Source organism: Trachinotus anak, unplaced genomic scaffold, assembly GCF_046630095.1.
Source record: "Trachinotus anak isolate AG129_WGS33_773 ecotype Australia unplaced genomic scaffold, CSIRO_AGI_Tana_v1 ptg000005l, whole genome shotgun sequence".
In the NCBI taxonomy this organism is placed as follows: Eukaryota; Metazoa; Chordata; class Actinopteri; order Carangiformes; family Carangidae; genus Trachinotus; species Trachinotus anak.
Genome location: NW_027273856.1, coordinates 3085544 through 3105234, shown reverse-complemented (window position 1 = coordinate 3105234; position 19691 = coordinate 3085544). Strand labels below are relative to the sequence as shown.

At 40.3% G+C, this 19691-nt stretch overlaps 1 protein-coding gene across 2 annotated transcripts in view; it reads right to left on the bottom strand.

The window, feature by feature from the left end:
- Nucleotides 1-8238: 8238 nt before the first annotated feature.
- The window catches only part of plcb3 (phospholipase C, beta 3 (phosphatidylinositol-specific)), a 52047-nt gene continuing 40594 nt past the window's right edge, over nucleotides 8239-19691 (bottom strand). The window contains exons 20-35 of one of the 2 annotated variants that reach the window (XM_071477769.1): nucleotides 19442-19596; nucleotides 19185-19346; nucleotides 18974-19073; nucleotides 18629-18733; nucleotides 17810-17904; nucleotides 17532-17673; nucleotides 16944-16985; nucleotides 16667-16776; nucleotides 16335-16444; nucleotides 15876-16035; nucleotides 15548-15624; nucleotides 15159-15248; nucleotides 14982-15039; nucleotides 14504-14590; nucleotides 11980-13732; nucleotides 8239-11914 (exon numbers count right to left, since the gene is read on the bottom strand). In XM_071477769.1, the coding sequence (XP_071333870.1) occupies nucleotides 13415-13732; nucleotides 14504-14590; nucleotides 14982-15039; nucleotides 15159-15248; nucleotides 15548-15624; nucleotides 15876-16035; nucleotides 16335-16444; nucleotides 16667-16776; nucleotides 16944-16985; nucleotides 17532-17673; nucleotides 17810-17904; nucleotides 18629-18733; nucleotides 18974-19073; nucleotides 19185-19346; nucleotides 19442-19596 (1811 nt within the window). In that variant the 3' untranslated portion in view covers nucleotides 8239-11914; nucleotides 11980-13414. The remainder of the gene's footprint in view (nucleotides 11915-11979; nucleotides 13733-14503; nucleotides 14591-14981; nucleotides 15040-15158; nucleotides 15249-15547; nucleotides 15625-15875; nucleotides 16036-16334; nucleotides 16445-16666; nucleotides 16777-16943; nucleotides 16986-17531; nucleotides 17674-17809; nucleotides 17905-18628; nucleotides 18734-18973; nucleotides 19074-19184; nucleotides 19347-19441; nucleotides 19597-19691) is intronic. The other variant, XM_071477768.1, reaches the window with a different exon arrangement.

Here is a 19691-nt window from a genome sequence, read left to right as displayed (position 1 = left end):
AGCTGAAGACTAAAATTAGCTCCAGATGAACAGAGGGGGCTGGGGACTTCATCCCCCATGTCTCAGACTTAAAATGTGAACCCAGCCTTTAACAATCAAAAACTTGTGCAGTCCTTAATCATAGAGGCTGCAGCCATGATAGTGTCTGTGCAACAGAGCATTCAGCTAAATGCTAACATTTGCTAATTAGCACAAGAAAACAAGTATAGATGAGGCTGATGGGAATGTTATTAGTTTTTATTTGGTCATTAAAGTGATATGTTGACCTAGAACCAGAGTCACAGGATCACCAGAGTCAGTGAGATTCTTCCTCTGGGGAGCACGAATGTCTGTATAAAATTTCATAACAATCCACCCAGTATTTATTGGAATATTTCAGTCCTGACCAAACTGACTGACCGACACACATTACCATCTCAAGAGCCACACAAAATAGGACCTTTATCTTCATCCTCCTGTCAGCTTGATCATATTACACTGCACTCTTATGAAAATGGCTGATCACTCAGCACAGTAAAGGACACAGAGATGATCACTTACTGGTTGATCATAAGCTTAATTAGATCTGCTAAAACGGTTGGAGGCATTTCCACTTCAACAGGCCTACACTATGAGCATGTGTTTATTATTTTGTATCAGTTTGTGTTTGTGTTTTTATGACTGACACAGTCCAGCGATCAGAAATGATCCATTATCTGTAGAACTGATCAACGTAAATCTCCAGGAAAGGAGCAAATATTTGAGAGAGGAAAATATTGTGATGTCTATCTCTCTTAGATCTTTGTTGTCAGCATCATATCAACATTGTGAGCCATCAAGCAGCCTGGATGTGAATCCCATAAACAGAAATGACTAATTAACTTTCCAGGCTTAAGGTGGAGCGTGGTGCTGTTGCTACCAGTGTGAATACCTGAATAAACAAGATAATGAGCAGAGCTAATGTTTGCTAATGCTTTCGGAGCTCAATCCTTACCAAGGAATAAAAGTTTTGAATTAAACGCTTTACAGTAAATAGCTAAATACTACATACTGTTCATTAAAAAAGAGAGAGCTATCCATCAGCTGTGTCTTGTCACACAGGAGTTAAGCCTTTACTTAAAACTGAAACTATACATTTCCCAGTGAAAATGAGAACAACAAATAACTGAAATGTACATTTACTCTCATCTTGTTCTGACCACGGCTCTGATACTAGCACTATGATAAGTGTGCATTTACAAAAGAACAGAGTGTCCCCTTCGCAACATTTGCCAGTTTTCCATTTCAGCTGTTTGAACTTCAGTGGTCACACCAAAGGGAATATACCAGGCTGTATCAACTGTGTTACACAGGGACAAATTTTACAGCTGTCTAAACTGGGGATTAGGCTGGATTCACAAGCATCAAACAACGATGAAAAGGTCAAATCAGCGTCCTGAAGGGTTTGAATCATATGGGCCTGTCTAAATTAAGCAGACAATGCGGCCATTGAATAGCTGAATGATTGAGATGGGAGAGGTCAGTCATAAGATCACAGGTTCATGCCCCTATTGGTGCTAATATGTTTCTCTTTCACCAAGACACAACAGTAAACCCTGTGTAGAAATCTGCACTAATCAATATTCTTACGTTAATAATGGGTCAGTGACTATATGTAATATGATAGGAGTCTCTATTCGTGAGAAACATGCAGAGTGCTTTGTCCAAACTCTGGAGCTCCACTCAGCTCAGTGTTTTAGCCTCTTTTAGCTCATTGTTTTGGTCGTCCAGCCTGCAGCGTTAATGTTTTGTTTCACTCTCACTGCTCATCATCATCATCATCATCAGCAGCAGCAGCAGCAGCCGGCTGTTTTCAGCAAAAAGGTTCTAATAGGCAAACTTAATGCGATCTGCCCAGACAGTCAAAGTTAGCAAACAGCTCATGAATAGTGGAAGATTTAGCAGCTAAAGAGCAACTAAAAGATGTTTTGCTCAGCAGTCTGTGGAGACAGAAGGAGAGTGAATATTGAAAGATGACTCCAAATGATTGCTCATGTTGCTCCATGTCTGCTGGAAGTGTAAATAGGTAACACGTTGGCCATTTCAACCTCATAAGCTAATATATCACTGTCGGCCTTACTGCCAATTACACAGCTGGCAAGTGGACAAAAAATCACTTATACAAGTTTAAAGAAACAAATACCAACATTAAGTCCTAAAACTGTATTATAGTCCATGTATATTCTGGTATCTTACAGCAAACATAGAATCTTAAAAGTCTACAGAAGGTTTAAGTATTTTCACGCACAATGTGCAAACACCTTTCTGAAATCAAAATGAACATGACTGAAACACATAATGTTTACTTCTGATGTTTAAAAATGCACATAAAGATGATGCAGGCTTGGTTTTACAGCACTGGCATTTCCAAGGTGCAAAGACTCTTGTATTAGTTTTGGAAAAGCAACATGCTTCATTGGACATTTAGAGGAACTATTTTCATACTCTGCAGATGTTGTGATGAGAGCTGCACTGAGCACATGTGTTTATACTCATCTCTTCTTGCATCTGTTGACATTCAAAGCTCCTATTTGCAAGTTCTGTGAGACAGAAATAACAAAACATGTGCTGTGGTTTCTGCAAAATGCCATCATGCCACAGCATCATGTAGTCTCGATGGGTAGGATGAGGTCAATTTATTTTACATTAATTTCAGTAAACTGCCGCACTGTTAACCATGTCATCAACATTCACCACTGTCTTTTTATCTAACCTGGCATCATGAGAAACAGATTTATGGCACTGGTCACAGGGCAATGGTTGTTGGGTTTGTGTTTCCACGCATACAAACACACACATACACACATACACACCTGGGATGGGACCAGCACGACCCCTATGTTGCTCTCTTGGCCAATAAACTACGTGACTGTGAGAATAGCAGACAATGGTGGAAGGCTTCTCTGCACTCAAGTCCAGGTGTGTGTGTGTGTTTGCTCATAAATACATTCACCTTCTGAGTTGGACATAATTAGACCCAAACTGTGACAAAGAGGTTTGAAACAGTTTATGTTTTGCATCTTTTTACTCTGTTGCATTTTCCTCCCTTCCTTGTTCTTCTCTGTCAGGTCTGAACAACCAAGTGGCAGCTGTTATTCCCACAGCAAGCCCGTGGTAACCACGACGGCCAGACACGTCTCCGTCCTCCACTGGAGGAGAACGAGACGAAGAGACGAAGAGTAAACACAACAGTCTTGGGGGAGAGATAGAGGGGGGGGAGGAGGAGGAACAAGAGGGAGGATGTAGACAGAAACAAAAATAGACAGACAGGAAAAAAAGATGGAGAGCTACAAAGTGAGTGAGGAGGAAGGCAGAAAGAAAGGCAGACAGACGGAGAGGAGCGTGAATGTGACCACAATCTGAGATAGACAGACACAGAGATTAAGCAAAAAAACAAATCAAGGCGTGGGGAAGAAGTGATGGAGTTGATGCTGACACAGATTCATCCTGCGGGACGAGGAAGACGACAGGAAGTGACACGCTACATTGATCGCCTCACCTCTCCTGGGCCCAAATGTTTGCCTCCACGCATAAACTGATTTTGACACTTCTTAGTTGGTTAACTGGCTCTGCAGTTTTTACAAACAACTTCTTATTAGTATTCACCAAACACAATGTTGCTCCTCATCAAAAGAGGAAAGTTCTGTTTCAGTCCTTTACAGAAGTACAGAGTTACAGAATATGAATTAATAGACAAATGAGAAAATTCACATGGACTTGAGAAGGAGAGATGTTTTCATGGATGATGAATGAAGCCTGCAGTATCTCACCAGCAATGTGCTGTTCATGTCAGATAGTGACAAAATAATTCAACTAACTTGAAGATGTCTTTTAAAATGTTGAAAGCCTGAGCTATCCATCATAACACCATGATGTGTCAGTCTTGTTACTGTCTCCAGGCATTTATCTACCACTGCAGCTGCATAGCTGTTTGAGTATTAAAACGGCTTATTTTCAAAATAAAAGCATGAAAATAATTAGAAAACACGAATGATGAATGTGTGTTGTTTTTGTTTCTTTGACACTGTTAAATGTTGATAGAAGCACACGTAATTTATATGTTTACCTATTATTACACATAATGTATTTGTATAGATCATTTAAAAAATGGTATAAATTGATTATAGCCAGTATGTACAGTCAGCCAACAGCTCTGCGAAAAAATGACAGGAAAATTTAAGATGAACATTTCCTCACAAAGCTGTCCTGGTGAAGCAAACTATTGCCTGTTTACCAGCAGGACAGAGCAGCATTAGCATTCAATTCGAGTTGTGTTTTTGGACACCTGAGGAATTCAAGTCCAATATTTACTCTCCTTTTAGCCTTTTGGTCTCCACCAGTTCCTGAGGTAAATATATGGCTCCTGAGCTACTAAATGCACCGCTGTGTTCACCATCTAGCTGCTAACTCTGTCTGTCTGCTGGACAGGTAGTGTGCACTGGGTTTATCAGAGCCTGCTTGCTACAAACAGCTGTTTGCCGTGGCTGGAAACAACACTTTTGAGAGCAGCGAGAGTAAAACCTAAACAGTGGAGTCACAAAATCAAATACTCACTGAGGCTACGGCTAAAACAAACTGTTCAGTGGTGTGGGGAACCTCAGAGTCAGGTGATAATTCTGTCAAATTACACTAATTTCTACCATTGGTAATACAAAAAATATTGACTAGCGCAGCTTTAACAGTCCAATATAATGGTTTTAAGATACTTTTCTTGGTAGCACTGGACTCATGTCACTGAGGGTCATTTTTATTAAATGCCCCATATTTTATTTTATTTTATTTCTTTATTTTACTGTATTTGAAGTGTTGATATTCATAACAGTGGTGGTTTTAAGAACCAAAAACCATCTCAGTGTAGTTTTACATCTCCTCTCTCAGGCTTCTCTCTGGAACAGGCCAGTGAGTGTTTGTCTCACTGATTGAATCTGAATTTTTCTGAGTGATCCAATAAAAATACAGCAGATTTCAGGTAAACATTCAGAGAAATGAAATCCTGCAAGAATGAATGGAGGATCCAGGTGGGCTGGGCTTGGGGCATGGCTGAGAGCAGTGACATCACAAAGTTACAGCAGTCCTGACGGCCCGTTTTAAGGTTCAGTTTCTGAAAAAGACTGTGTGCATTTCTCTGTGGACTGAGGCTTTGATACTTTCACTGTATTAATATAGAACCTAGACCTGCTTTATAATAAAAAAAAAGATATGGAAATCTCATTTGATACAATACAGGACCTTTAAACCATTTATGTTTAAGCAGAGAGAGATAATGCTCATGTTATTGTTGTAAACGGACACCCATACACATAAACTGTGTGCCCTTTGAAAAAAGGGAAGAAGAAAAAGAAGAAGATGAAGAAAAGAAAAGGCAGAAAAAAAATAATTGGCAGATTTACTGAGAAGAAGGATTTATGGCTAGAGAAAGAAAGACGATGTCCAGTGTAGTTCAGAGTATTGTGAAAGGATAAAGACAAGCAGCAATGTCAGCAAGGATAGAGAAGAGGACAGAGAGAGACAGATAAACTGGAGGGAGAGGGGGATAAAGAGAGGCAGAGAGGGAGGGATACAAAGAAACAGATGTAATCAAAGAACGAGTGCAGACAGAAGTGGCTGTGACTGAGAGAGGGTAGACTGGACTTCAGGAAACCAGGAGGGATATTAAAGTTTGGGAGGAATTGTGAGTAAGTGAGAGTGAGATATAAGAGATGAACAAATTAAAAGAGGGACTGTTGAATTAGTGGGAGAAGGATGAGAGTGAAATGATATAATGTATTTCCTGCTGGGATTAAATCTGTTTCGAGCGAGAGGGGGGAGAGAATTTGGATAAGGAGGTGAAGAAGAATGATTTCTTTTTTTTTTTTTTTATCTGAATAAAAAAAGATGCAGTAAAAGGAGGAAAAGCAAGAAAAGAACTGAAGTAATTGAATTTGGAGAGAGGACAACGATCAGAGGGAGAATAATGACTTCTGTGAAATAGAAAGGAGACGCTGGAACAGATTTCACAGATTTTTTTATGACGTTATGGACATTTTGAATCACTGCATCTGGATTAAATGTACATAATCTCCCAAACCAATTGCCTCCTCAGAGACTCTATTGTCTCACTGATTACTGAGGATTTGCAGCAGGTAATAAGTGATCTGTGATGGATTATATTCTCAAACTCACCTGACCTGACCCCCGCCCGGCAGCAGTGGCAAGGGACGAGAGAGGGGTGAGAGGAAGCGAGAGAGAGAAAAAGAGGAGAAGAAGAGATGAGAACGTGAGGATAACGCTGGCGTCTGGTTTATAAGATGCTGGTTGGTCAGTACGGCAGCTCATGGTGTCACTTCCTTTCTTTGCTGAGCGTGTGTGTATGTGTGTGTCACCGTGAGCATGTGCGCAAGCGTGTGTGCGTCTAAGTAAGTCATCATCATATCGATCGACAACACAAAACTACCTGGGAGCTACAGATGACAGAGGGAACACACACGTACACACACTCGTACAACACGCTCCAGTGCTGCTGACACGCTGCTGACATGCTGTGACTCAGGTTACAGGGAAAAGCTTGGAGCTACTTTCTCATGATGATACATCAGTGCAGTAAAACGTGTCATTTTGAGTGAAGACAGGCAATTGCAGCGAGAGTAATAACTGATATTCGTCTTCCTTAATGCCAACCAGGTTGTTCACATTAATCTCGGGTTATTCTTGTCTTTTCTCTTTTCCACACACAGGTCAGAGGTCAGCTCGCCTGCTAACTACACTTCTTTAGATTTTTTCTTTCTAACTCCAGCTGGCTTCACACTGTTCACTTCAAATGATTAGATTTTGCCACAGCCTCTGTGAGCCAATCATCTTGTTGTCAAAACCTGTTTGTTTCTCACCTGCTGTGAGGAATCGTTTCAGTGTCTGCTCCACTCCTGTCCTACAGTTTTCATCTGAAGCAGCTCTCTGATTGGTCAGTCAGGATTCCCGCTCCAGATCACATCTATCAAAGATCATGAACTTTTCCTATTGATTAAGATTAAGATTAAGATTAAATTAGCCTTTATTAGTCCCACAATGGGGAAATTTGCAGTAGTTTGTGTTTATGGTGAACAATAAATGAAATAAATGCATTTATTAATGACTCTTCAAGACTTTTTTTCTCTTAATGAGTCACTGATTGAACTGAAGCCAGAGCCCAAACGAGTGTATTATACATTCTTGAAGCATGACCTTAGTACTACATGTGCATTGTAAGCTTTTTCAATTTATGATTTAGCTTTAGCTAATTTTGTCACTAACTTATTACAAACCATAGGCCTACATTTGAATTTGAATACACAGCTGCTGTTTCATTGTCTCCATCACCAAACCACATAACTGATTGATTATATCTTGGCACAGTCATATGGCCAACATTAAGGACAGTCAGATTATGATCTCTAGGTTTTTTTCAAATTGTGCATTCGACTACAAACAACACATGGCAACATGGCAAGAAAAAAAAAAAAAAGCATAAATTGAGAACCATTTACTATTTCTCCACCTCAATTTCATTCCTGCCTCTTGCAGAGGGCTTTGAAAATATTACCACTTTATTGCTTTCATGATAGCTTCCTAATAATTTCACTTCATTTGAAGTTTGATGGAAACAACCGTTTAATTTGGTGCCAACAGGGAAAATAGAGACAAAGTCCTTAGACATTTATTTCAATTAGAGTTTAGTTCTGTGAACGTGGAGGTTGTTGGTTTCCAGAGAAAGTTTGTTGAAGCTGCTGCTCCTTTGAAATAACACTTGCGGTAAGTCTAAGCACTCACTTTATAAATAAAATATGAGAAATCCAACTCAACTCACACTTTTCACAAAATAAAATTAGCATATTAGTACTGTACACATACTAAAATATTATTAATGGCTAGTTTCCTTCTCAGTGGTACTTCAGCAAGTGAGACGCTTTGCAGCTTGAACCCAGTTTCTCTCACAGCTTCGCTTCTCTACTTTCTTCAAAAAAATATCTTCAAATTAAAGAGAGTGTGAAGCCAAAGCTGCGCCTTAAAACCTAGTCTGTCAAATTTAGTTAAGTCAAAACACATTACATAGCAAAAAGTGTTAAATAATAGACACTTTTCATTACAAATGAATGGGAAATAAGTGCTCAAAAAGCTTGAAAATGATGAAAATGATGCAGTGATGAATAAACTGTGTTGGTACAAAAAACAAAAGGAAAACCAAAAAACAGCCGAAGTTCAGCTCTGTAAGAGGAAGTTGGAAGTTTATTACTGAATGCTCACTCATATACTTATATTAATTACGAAGGAACAATAAAATATTACATCTGGAGCATTGTATAGTATTCCCTTTATATCCAACAATCAAATACACTACATATACAGTGTCAACAAATCTCACTATATATCTTGTGTGATGTATATCACATGCTGTCTTCTCTATCTGAAGTGCACAAACACGGCTGCTGCTTTTAATTTATTTAACTAGTCCAACAGTAAAATATGGTCTCATTATTGGGTGAAACTGGAGGCAAGGAAATGGGACAGTGGGGAAGAAAGAGGAAGAAAAAAGAGGGGGAGAAGACAAGACAGCCAGAGGCCTCAGGCTGGGCCCGGGGGAGAGTAGTCACACCAAATGTCTAATAAGACTAAAGTCAAGGAGTGCTCGTGTGCATGATGCTGAAGTGGGCATGGTGTCTAATGGTACACTGCTGTGTTTGTGTCAGAGTATGATGTTGTGCGTGGCTGTTTAAATGTGTGTTTTCAACATAAACAGGACAGAAATAACAGAGGTGAAAGCTCATGGCTGACAAGAAACAACCCCCAGGCTCCTTCTGGTGGGTAGGAAACTAGCTAGCGGCGTTAGCATACCGACTTCTCTCTCTCCTCTCTCTATGTGCCAAAGTCTGAACACGTACTCAAGGAAACACAACTAAAGCTGCCCTTATTAGTGTCATGGTTTGGAGTGGAAGCCAATAGAGACCCTGATTTAAAAGCTAATGTTGTAAGTGGTTATATTGACCCAAAGGATTAACTAAGGACAATAGTACTACGTGTACAGTGCACATGCTAATGATGTACAATGTAGTTTAAGTAATACTTGTTTAACGTTGATATTTTATGCACTGTAGTGCTTGTATGTATTAGCAAACAACTGACACAGAGCAACATTAGCACTGATCTGAAGTCTTGCTTAACAGGAGACTCCAGTATTAACTCTTCTTTTAGCTCTGCTTTGGTCTTTACCAACTCTTTAAGGAAAAAAAAATTTTGTTGCGTTTACGAGCAATTTGCAAACTTTTTCTGGCAGGTAGTGTGCAGTCATTTTATCAGAGCTTTTCACTGTAAACGTCAGCAGCAGGAAAGTAACTTGATGAGTGGTGAGACTCAGAAGATTAAAGTTGCGGGATGTAAAACCAAAACAACCAGCTGAAAGACACTGAAGAGGACCTGCAGAGTCGGGTGATAATCCTCTGTGGGTTCTTTCACTATGATAACACAGTCATTTGCTCCATCATCAATAGAGAAATAGTGATTAGTGTAGCTTTTAGTCATGCAAAGGTCAAACTCCCAAAATGTCTTTGCAGTCCTTTTACATGAAACAATATTACACCAATTCCAATTCTCACCAAAAAGTACCTCTGATAGGCTACATATGGTTCATCTAAGTACATCCAGCAGTTCCACCTGTAAACTGTAATGTCGTCTTTATTCTGTCCAGACCTACAAAGACAGTATATTTACATTTAAAGCCAATGACAGCTAGTTTTACAGTAGATTTACTTGAAAAAGTACTTGTGGTTTGTTGCATTTTTCATATCTATTATAACCTATATATTATATTAAGGTTTGTTACGTTACAATTTTCTATATTAGACACAGGATATTGTTCTCTGTTTTGTTTTGACACATTAGCACCTATGGAGATAATCTGAAACTGTGATGCACTGCACAACACTAATACTGGCTAACTGTACTGTAGGTGCAGTTATTATATTGGACAAAAACTGAGGTTTTATGTAGAGTAGTTTGTTAGATTTTGAACATGTTTGGTAACAGTTAAGCTCAGAGGTTTTGACGAAGATGTTTCAGTCCTATTTATCAGATGTTTTGACTTAATATACAGTGTCAAAAAAACTTTCCCTATTGCAAATAGAACCAAAAAAGAAAAATAAATCCAACTTCAAAGTGCAAAGAATAAAAACCTTCCTTGTGCCCTGTCGAATATTTAAAATGTGCTCAACGACTCTTCAGCCAACAGCCACTCAACCTCATAAAAATAACCAACAACTGATACTTCTAACACAAAAAGTAAAAATCATTGGAAAGTGGTTGTATTGACGTCCATGTCACAGGAACACAAGATTTTTACAAGCAACAAAAACAGCGTGGTACATTTAAACATGTGCATTTAAACATGACAGACGGCTGAAACAGGATTTTTCACCTCAAAAATGAGAGTTAAAAAATTCTAAGTACCTGATAAAAACGCACAAATCGTCTCTGAAGACAACAGAGTATTTTAGTTTGAATACTTGCCACTGGACTAAGAATGGCTTGTGAGGAATGTATCAACTTTTTTTGGCAAATAAACCTTTGGATTTGAGACGACTGGAGGCAGTTTCACCTCCGAGTCCACTGACTGACTCTGCAGCACAGTGTATACATTAGTGTCCAAAATATGATAGGCGAGCAAAAACATTTACATACTGTATGCAGGGTGGCACGGTGGGTGCAGGGCGGCCAGAGGTGAACCGGCTGCCAATCTACAACTGTTTTGTCAGAGATCAAGAGGTCAGTGTATTCATTTTAGGAAAGTGCAGAACCCAGCAAGTGTATGTTGCTGTAAATTAAACTATTTCATAACTGTTATTGGCTTTGAGCTTCTTTCCTTATGGTGCCCAACTTGAAATACCCTGTTGTATTTATCTCTGTGATGATTTCAGACACATTAAAATACAGCGTACACTGAACTCGTAAGGTCGGCGTGATAAATGAAAACCTTTCACACTCTGCAAATTGATAAAGCAGCCTGAACCTTCTTCCATCAATAAAAACTTAAATAACCACAAAAGAAAGTTGTTAAAATTCAATTTAAATAGTTTACAAAGGGTGTGTGTGTGAGTGTGTGTGTGTGTGAGTGTTTGTGTGTGTGTGTGAGGGGGGGGGGGGACAATCAGACAGACAGGCAGCCAGTGCTCATCGAAGTAGGGAGACGGGAGAGGACGAGACAGGACTCATCAAATCCCTCAATGTTCTTCAACCCCTCCCGACCTCTGTCCCTCTCCAGCACTTGTGGTCAGTAGTAAAATTCACGTACAATAAACATATACACAGAATACACAGAGTGCCAACATTTTACCCCTCAAAGTGGACAAGATGAGAAAAAACAATAACCATTAACATTTCTCTGTTTAAAAAAAACAAACAAAAAAAAAAAAAACCAGGATGAAAACAAAGAGCGAAGAAGCTTTGATGGAGATAAAACCACAGATTTTAAATTAAAGTACCATTTAGTTTGTGCACCAGAATGCCACATTCAGTATTTGTCTTGAATTGAGGATCTAATTAATGGTGTGGGATTATTTTAAAGGGCAAATGTCCTAATTTACACAAGTTGTTCCTATGTCTGTTGTCACTTCTGGAAACAAGAGAGCTGAACTACACGTGAAGGAAACAAAGCATCAGAAAACTGCAGACCTCATGAAAATGACTACACCAATATTAATTTATCCAAGTGAGAAAACTGGTGTTTCAATGAGAAGGGGAAGGAAAAACCTGGTGTGTTTGCTTCAAATGTTGATTTTAACTAAATAAGTTGTTTCTTACATTAAAATGTCACAGTGCAGCTGTAAGTCTTTATCTGAAGACTCCTACAGTGGTGTGTGGTGTCTCTCTGTAGGCTGCCAAAGTAGCAAAGAATCTGCACCCCACACACACACACACACACACACACACACACACACACACACACACACACACACACACACACACACACACACACACACACACACAGTGAGCAGACTGTTTCCATTTAGCCACTAAATACAGATGTCTCATCAAGAGATTAACTTCTGGCCACACATACATATACACACACACACATGCACACACACACACGAAAAAAAAAACACACACATATATTACTGAAGTTCTTTCCTAAATGTGGGTTTGTGTGTGTGTTTTCTACTCTTCAAACAGGGGGAAGATTGGATGGGAAGAGGATTTTAGAGGCTTTTGACCTCTGAACCAATAAACTGTGTGTGTGTGTGTTTGTGTGTGTGTGTGTGTGTGTGTGTGTAGACAGAACTTCCATTGCTGAATCGGTAGAAAATAGAGCATCAAGTGTATGTGAGAGAAATGCTTGATTATATATGCATTTAGAAAGTGTGTTATGTCACTTCTTATGTCACCTCCTCATTTACTCCGAAACCTACAAACACACACACACACATTTTCTAGCTAGATGGATGTCTGCTCACCATCCTCTGTGCAACCTTGATTGGATTCTGACTGGAGGTTAAAGGACAGAGACTTTATCCCAACCAGAGATGCTGCAAATGCTGGAGACAGAGGTGGGTGTGTGTGTGTGTGTGTGTGTGTGTGTGTGTGTGTGTGGAGGTGCAGTATATGAAGATAAGCAGGCTAGATGAGTGAGCCGCTCAAACCACAAACAGAAAAAAACCACTGAGGCTGTAGCACCGCTCACTGGTCAGTTTCTGACATTACAGTTAAAACTTAAGATCTGAAACCTTCTTTTTAAATCAGTTGAAAAGTTCAGTCCTGTTTTCCTTCATATTCCCTGTTGATACTCATTTCTGGAACCTGCGCCTAAACTTGATCACTTGCAAAAGTGGGAAAGATTACACTTATCTGTAGCATAGAGACATCTCTATATGAGGTAATGTCATTGGTCAAATGCTGCTACAAACAAAATATTATATCTTTTCTTAAACTTATGTTAATCGCTTGAACATTATCCATGCTACCAAATTATCTTGGATAAAGGCAGATGTTTTCTTACCCTGTTCCTCTCTCTACAAGTTTAGATCTTTGTCAAAAAAAAGAGGCTAAATGTCTTATTAACAGAAAGTTAGTGTGAAGATAAAACTGCAGGTGTGGCAAAACTGTAGCAAAGCTTACTGACCAGACCAAAGTGGAAAAATGCAAAGAAAAAGACATGAAAATACAAGAAATATAAAATAAAAAAAATGTAAAAATGGTTATGATTCTTATGAAATCATGTGTCATCTGACAAAAACTGCAAAATAAAAAATAATATAGCTCTGTAGACAAGAACAAAACAGTCTGTAATAAAAAAAGGAATAAAATTAGTAAATAATCTATATCATTACTATCCCACATATTAATCATTATAGACCCCAGTTGAATGTATGCATTTTCCTTTTTACAAGTAATAATTTTAACTGAATGACATCTCTGCCTCCGACAGGACGGGAGTGGTGGACGAGGAAGTGGAATCAGCCAATGAGGCAACGCTATTGTCCATGCTCCTGTTCCAGGTGCTCCGATTGGGCGTTGACGGGTAAGAGGGCGTGGAGCAGTTGGACGGCGGGCCCGACCCCGAGCTGGGGCTGGAGCTGCTGTGATTGGAGAACGGTGAGAACAGGGCGTCTGTCCGGAGACCTTTGTTCTGGAGCTCCAGCTGTAGGTGCTGGCAGATTTCCTCTGGTAGTCGCTGATGCTCCTCCTCCAGCTCCCTCTCCAACTGAGACTGCAGCTGGACAGGAAACACCAGGAAGATTCAAGAAAATGTTCAAGTGTTTCAGAAACAGTTTGTGATTGTAGGAAATTCACTTATTTGTTTTCTTGCCAAGAGTTAAATACATATTTGTACAGGTGTGAGAATGGTATCAATGCTCTCATCTCATTGTCAGAAGGTAAGCAAAAAGTCTGATTTTCCAAAATATCAAAGTATTTCTTTAAAACTTAGCAGGGATAATGTCATACTGATTAAAAAGTGGGTAGGACTAGAAAAGTTTTTAAATTCCTCAGACTCCTTATCGAGCATGGATCACCCTATCTGAATTATTTACTGGGATACATTCTTGTCCATTTTAACTTGTTAGTATATATGTTATATTTAAGTTTAAATCAATATTATTAATGAATTTAAAGTTTAAACAATTTAATTATGTGATTTAATAATAGCTTACCCACAGCAAATCACAAATTTCCACTAGTTAATGTGAAGCGAGTTAGCTTCATGTTAGCATCATGACTGGACTGAGCAGCTGTTTCAATAAGGCATGTGGCACCACTAACTGAATTAACAAGATCATCAATACAGATATTTTTCATTTACAAGTTGAGTAGCTTTTACTGAGGCTGGATGTTGCTATCTCATCTATCTCATCAGCTACATTTAGCTTGATGTGCTTTAGCCGTGCAGCCAGCTGTTCCTCTGTGTGCAGTGAGGGCCACAGTGCTGTGTTTTGCCTTTAGAGCAGACTGGGTTAGTTTGTGTGTGAGTCAGTGTCGTCTGCCTCACCAGAGGAAGTTCCTCATCTATGTGCTGCAGCACCTCCCGCTGCCTCAGCATCAACTTCTCCTGCCTCCTGGTCTGAGCCTCCTCCAGCTGTGGTGTGAGGAAAGTAAGGGGAGAGGAGGGGAGGATTTAGGAAGGAGGGAAGGAAGAATGGGGGGAACATTTGAGGAAAATGTGCGAGGAAAGAGGAATGCAGTGAGGAAGAAACAGGGTAGATAAGGGATAAAAAGGGAGAATTGGGGGTTTTAAATTAAACCAACAAAAAACAAAATATAAAATGATGAGAGAAGGAAGGATGGTAACGTTGGATTAGGAGACAAAAAAAATGGGCAAGTAAGAGAGGAAAGGAAAAGAAAATAATGTGTGAGAAGAGTGGAGTAAAGCTGATGACAATGGCAGAAAAATATGCTATAAAGTAGATAAATGGACATTCTCAGGGACGGCTGGTGATAAGAGTGTGTGTGTTAGTGTGGGCTCTTACCCCGCGGATTAAGGCGACAGAATCTTGAATATGTTTCCTGTTGATCTCGTTCAGCTCCCTACAGCGTGAGACAGAAAGATGAAGAGAAAAAGAAAAATAAGATCTGACCTCCCAAATATCCAATAATCATATCAGCGTCTGCTCAGGAACACAAACAAAGAAAGACGAGTTTATTACGTTTCAGCCTTGTCTTTGTCGCGGCTCTTGGCTTCACTGATGCTGTTCTGTCGCTTCCTGTCCAGGATCTTCTGGAGCTCCTTCTTCTCCCTGCAGACACAGTTACACACCAGCTTTACATCCGAAAGAAGGACGTAGAGAAACATTTTATATTTCTGTAGAGGTTATTAAAAGCATAGATAACTTGTGGGGAATCTAAGAAAGAATCTAGGAAAGTTATAAAAAGTAGTAAAAAAAAAAAAAAAAAAAAAAAGGGACAAAGGCTGTTTTAAAATCTACAGAACAGCCATTGTGACATTAACTAATAACAGTAACTACAAGCAGAAAGTCACTTTGGGGTCCAGGCCCCTCCTGTCGGAACTGTTGCAAGGTGAAACTGCCTCACTTACTTCTCACACAGCTCCCTGAGCTTCTTCAGCTGACCTGCTTGGCATTCATGGGCCGTCTCCTTTAACTTCTGGAAGGCCTAAAAACACAGCACAGCAGATGACGACCTGTCAGCGAATCACTGTGCAGATGTATGGAAGTGACACAAAGTCTCTTCGAGGTCAGTTAGAGATGAACTATGTTAGTGTGTGTGTGTGTGCGTGCATTTAAGGATTCAACGCAGGAAGCCGAATGTTGTTCAAAGTGTCACCTTGACTATGCTTCAGGGTGCAAAGACTGGGGTGTGCATTGTCGCCGCTCATACACAGGCGTGTGCGCGTGTGTCGTTACCTCTTGTAGGTGTGTTTGTTGCTTCTCTCTCTCTAGTAAGTGAAGCTCTTGTCGAAGTTTCAGCAGTTCCTGCATCTGCCATTCCCTCAGCTGGACCGTCTGCTTCTCGAGCTCCTGATCCAAGGCTGTCAGCTCACGCTGCACCGGCTCCTGGGGCTCACTGAGAACACACACACACACAAACACACACATTGACACAGATAATGAGGCCAGGTGCAACTCCGACATCGTGTGTTTAAGAGACCTTCTCTCCCCATCATCAGCTTTTCCCCCAGCCCTCCATCCATCCATCTTCCGTTCATGAATGCACCAATTTCCATCCATCCATCTATCATTATTCTGTCCATGTATTTTATTAGATGTTTTCCTCTTTTTCTCCTCCCCATTTTATTGATATTTGTGAGGATTTTTTCCTCATTCTTCTTTCTTTATGCTCCCCTTATATCCACCCATCCTTACTTTTTCTTGATGCTACGCTTGAGATGTTTCTCCATCTGACTGCGTCTCCTCTGGGTGTCAGATTGAAGCTGGCTACTCCGATTCTTCTGCTCCTTACTCAAATGCCACACCTGTATACACACACACACACACACACACACACACACACACACACACACACACACACACACACACACACACACAAGTAAAAAACAATTTGTTTAGCAGCATCTAAAGTCAACATTTTTCACATCCATTTTCTGTGTAGAACTGCAATTTTCCAACACAGGGAGTGAACCTTTAAATACATATGTCTCTAAATATCAGTGTTTCCTATCTGCCTGTGTGTGTACCTTCTTGAGGTGTTTCTTTCGCAGCTCTTTGAGTTCCTTGCTCTGTTTCTTCAGCAGCTTCATGTAGCTCTTCTGCTGCTTCAGCTCCTCTATAGATTGGACCTGGACGTCTGAGAGACGGACACACACGCACAGACAGAGTTACGGCATTTTGCCAGTGCAAATTTTCAGGTCAACCAGCCGAAAAGACCTAAGAAATGTTCTACATGCAGCTCTTTATGTGACACACAAACACACAAACGATTTCACTCATTTGGATGCACTGGGAGGAGCTTACCTGTCAGTACAGTGGCTATGAGGTCCTCCTTCTGACTTTGTGCTACACACACACACACAGACGCACGCAAGCACACACACACAAAACACACAAAACACACAGGAGGAGAAGCACACAGACAGTATGCATGACATGGATGATAGAAAAATAAAAATGTAATGAAATAGAAATTGACTATGAAAATATTGTCAAGTGACAAGTGAAAAATATATTTAAAAAAAAAGGCAGCTCATAGTTTTAACACATTGCACAAAATCCTTGCATTCAATAGATAACAATAGATATTTGTGCAGTAAAGACACAGACAGGGACATATTATATTAGCTAAAAGCTCTTTGCAGCAGGTTGCAAGGCAAATATATAAGGGAGGTGAGCAGACTGATTCAGTGCAGCAGATGATAAGAGTTAGCTTACACAGTGCAAGCCGTGTGAACTGGTAGTGTTACTATGGCTAGAAAGTGTCCGATTACATATTAATTTAGGATAACAAGTGAGGAGATAAATCACAGGTGTGGGTATTCACCAAGAATTTACACATGTCATATGTGGACATTAAGACGTTTAAGGCAGCATATTGTTTGTCTCTACCTGGTGCAGGTAATTTCATGATGTCACTGGGTTCATCCAATGGGCAGGGGGGGAGGTTGTGGAAGGGGGAGGGATGTCGAATTCCTGGAATGATGTCACTTCCTCTCCTGGTCTCTCCATCTTTGGGCTGGTCGGGGACATGCTGGGACAAAAGCAACAGATGCACATAGTGAATTTCTACTGACTCGCTGGAGTACACATATTTGAAAAAGGGGGGGGGGGTTGTTCGGGTCTCCATTTTAGTCGTTGTTATTATTCAACAAACAGATGGGTCTCACCTCGCTGTTGTCCTCTAGGAGAACAGCCAGCTGTGTCTCTCTCTTGTGCAACTGACTGATGTGCTTAATGGGGTTGGTCAGAGCCTCTGCGTACTCTGCGAACACACACACACACACACACACACACACACACACACACACACACAAAAAAATGCATTAGTTGTCATGGATAACATCAGGTTCATATTTCATACTAAATTTACTCAGTGTTAGTAAGTAGAGTCATGTCCAAGTGAAGCCTTGAGACGGTCAGAGCAAGTATTAAGTGTTTGACTAACTTTTATTCCACAAAGTGGTTTGCAGCACAGGACAGATTCAGGGGCAGGTTGGTAAAACCACAACTTGTCGTTGTTACACAGCTGTTGTGCATATTAAACAATGTTAATTAGTGAGCTTTAGAGGAACTGGACAGAGGCTAGCTGTTTCCAGTGTCTGTGCTAAACTAAGCTAACCAGCCGTTTCATATCTACCGTACAGATGTGGTATTGATATTCTGTTATTACTTTTGGCAATAAGGCAAATGAGCATATTTCACAAATAAGTTCAAATGAATGAATAAACACTCATTAGACATTCAGCTAATCAGCTAATTATTTCAACTGTTTATCCATTATTTTAAAACAAAAAAAATTATTAATGAATTAGCCAAAACATTATGGATAAACAGTTGAAATAGATAAATAAACATAATGATATTTCCCAATAATGAACAATTGGTTTATGGTGGTAAATTTAGATTAAGTCCAGCCTAAGTCAGGTAGTTTAAGTGGGTGGTGTGGTATATGCCACACAGTGTTGTTGTTAATGTGGTGTTCTTACCCTGGTGTTCATTGGGGATGTAGTCCTGAGCCTCAGTGTAAACCAGCAGGGAGGGCAGGAGCAGGGGTTGGTTCAGTTCAGTCTTCAGGTTGATGTAGTGGTAGCCTGGGAGGAAGGAAGAAACAAATAAATAAATGACCACTGCAGAGTGGAGCCAGGCGGTAGAAGGTGCAGCCGCATGTAAATGAATGGAGGTTTCCAGTGAGTGCAGACATGCAGCACATCAGGGGAAGAGTCTGGTTCCTCTTCAACTTAAAGGAAACAAATGGACTTCTGTGAATACTTGAAATTTTGAGTGTGTTTATGTATCTGTGTGTGTGTGTGTGTGTGTGTGTGTGTACTGACCGGGTCTAATGGCTGACACGGGGAGGATGCGGTGTCCAATGAACTTGCCGTTTTCTTCAAACACTGCTATCCTCAGAGAGGCGAGTGTAGGGAGGACCACCTGGAGAGAGAGGGCTGCCGATGTTAATGCCAAATTCATGTCAGTTTAACGTGAGACAGAAAACAGTGTGAGGAAGACAGCTTTGACATGTGGTATGTGTGCATGAGTTACCTTATTGAAGATAAACATTTCATCATCCCACACAGGGTCCAGCGAGTTCCCATTGGATGTTTTGGTTCTGTACTTCCTCTTTGTGTCAGCAGGAAGTCCAAATATGTCCACCTCCACATACACGCCCACCTTTTTGTCTGTCAGGAACTGGCCTGAGATCACCTGGCAGAATTTAAATTATACACGTTTATTATGGCAACGTCCAAACAATCCCTGTAAACACATGGTTACTCATCTCAAACACTCCTCGTTCTTACCCTGATTTTAACTGTATTGGCGACTATTCCATCCACTATGTTCTCCGTAAAAGGGTCAAAGTGTTTGTCCGTCCTTCTCATGAACTCTGGTTTCAGCAGGTAGCCGCTGCGGCCGTTATACTCAAACACCCCCATGTTTAGCTGCATAGGAAGGTCTGAGAGAGGAATGAAGGGATGAAGAAGAGGGGGAGAAAGAGGGATGAAGATACGACAGAAGCGGGTGAGAGAATGCAAATAAAAAGAGGAAAGG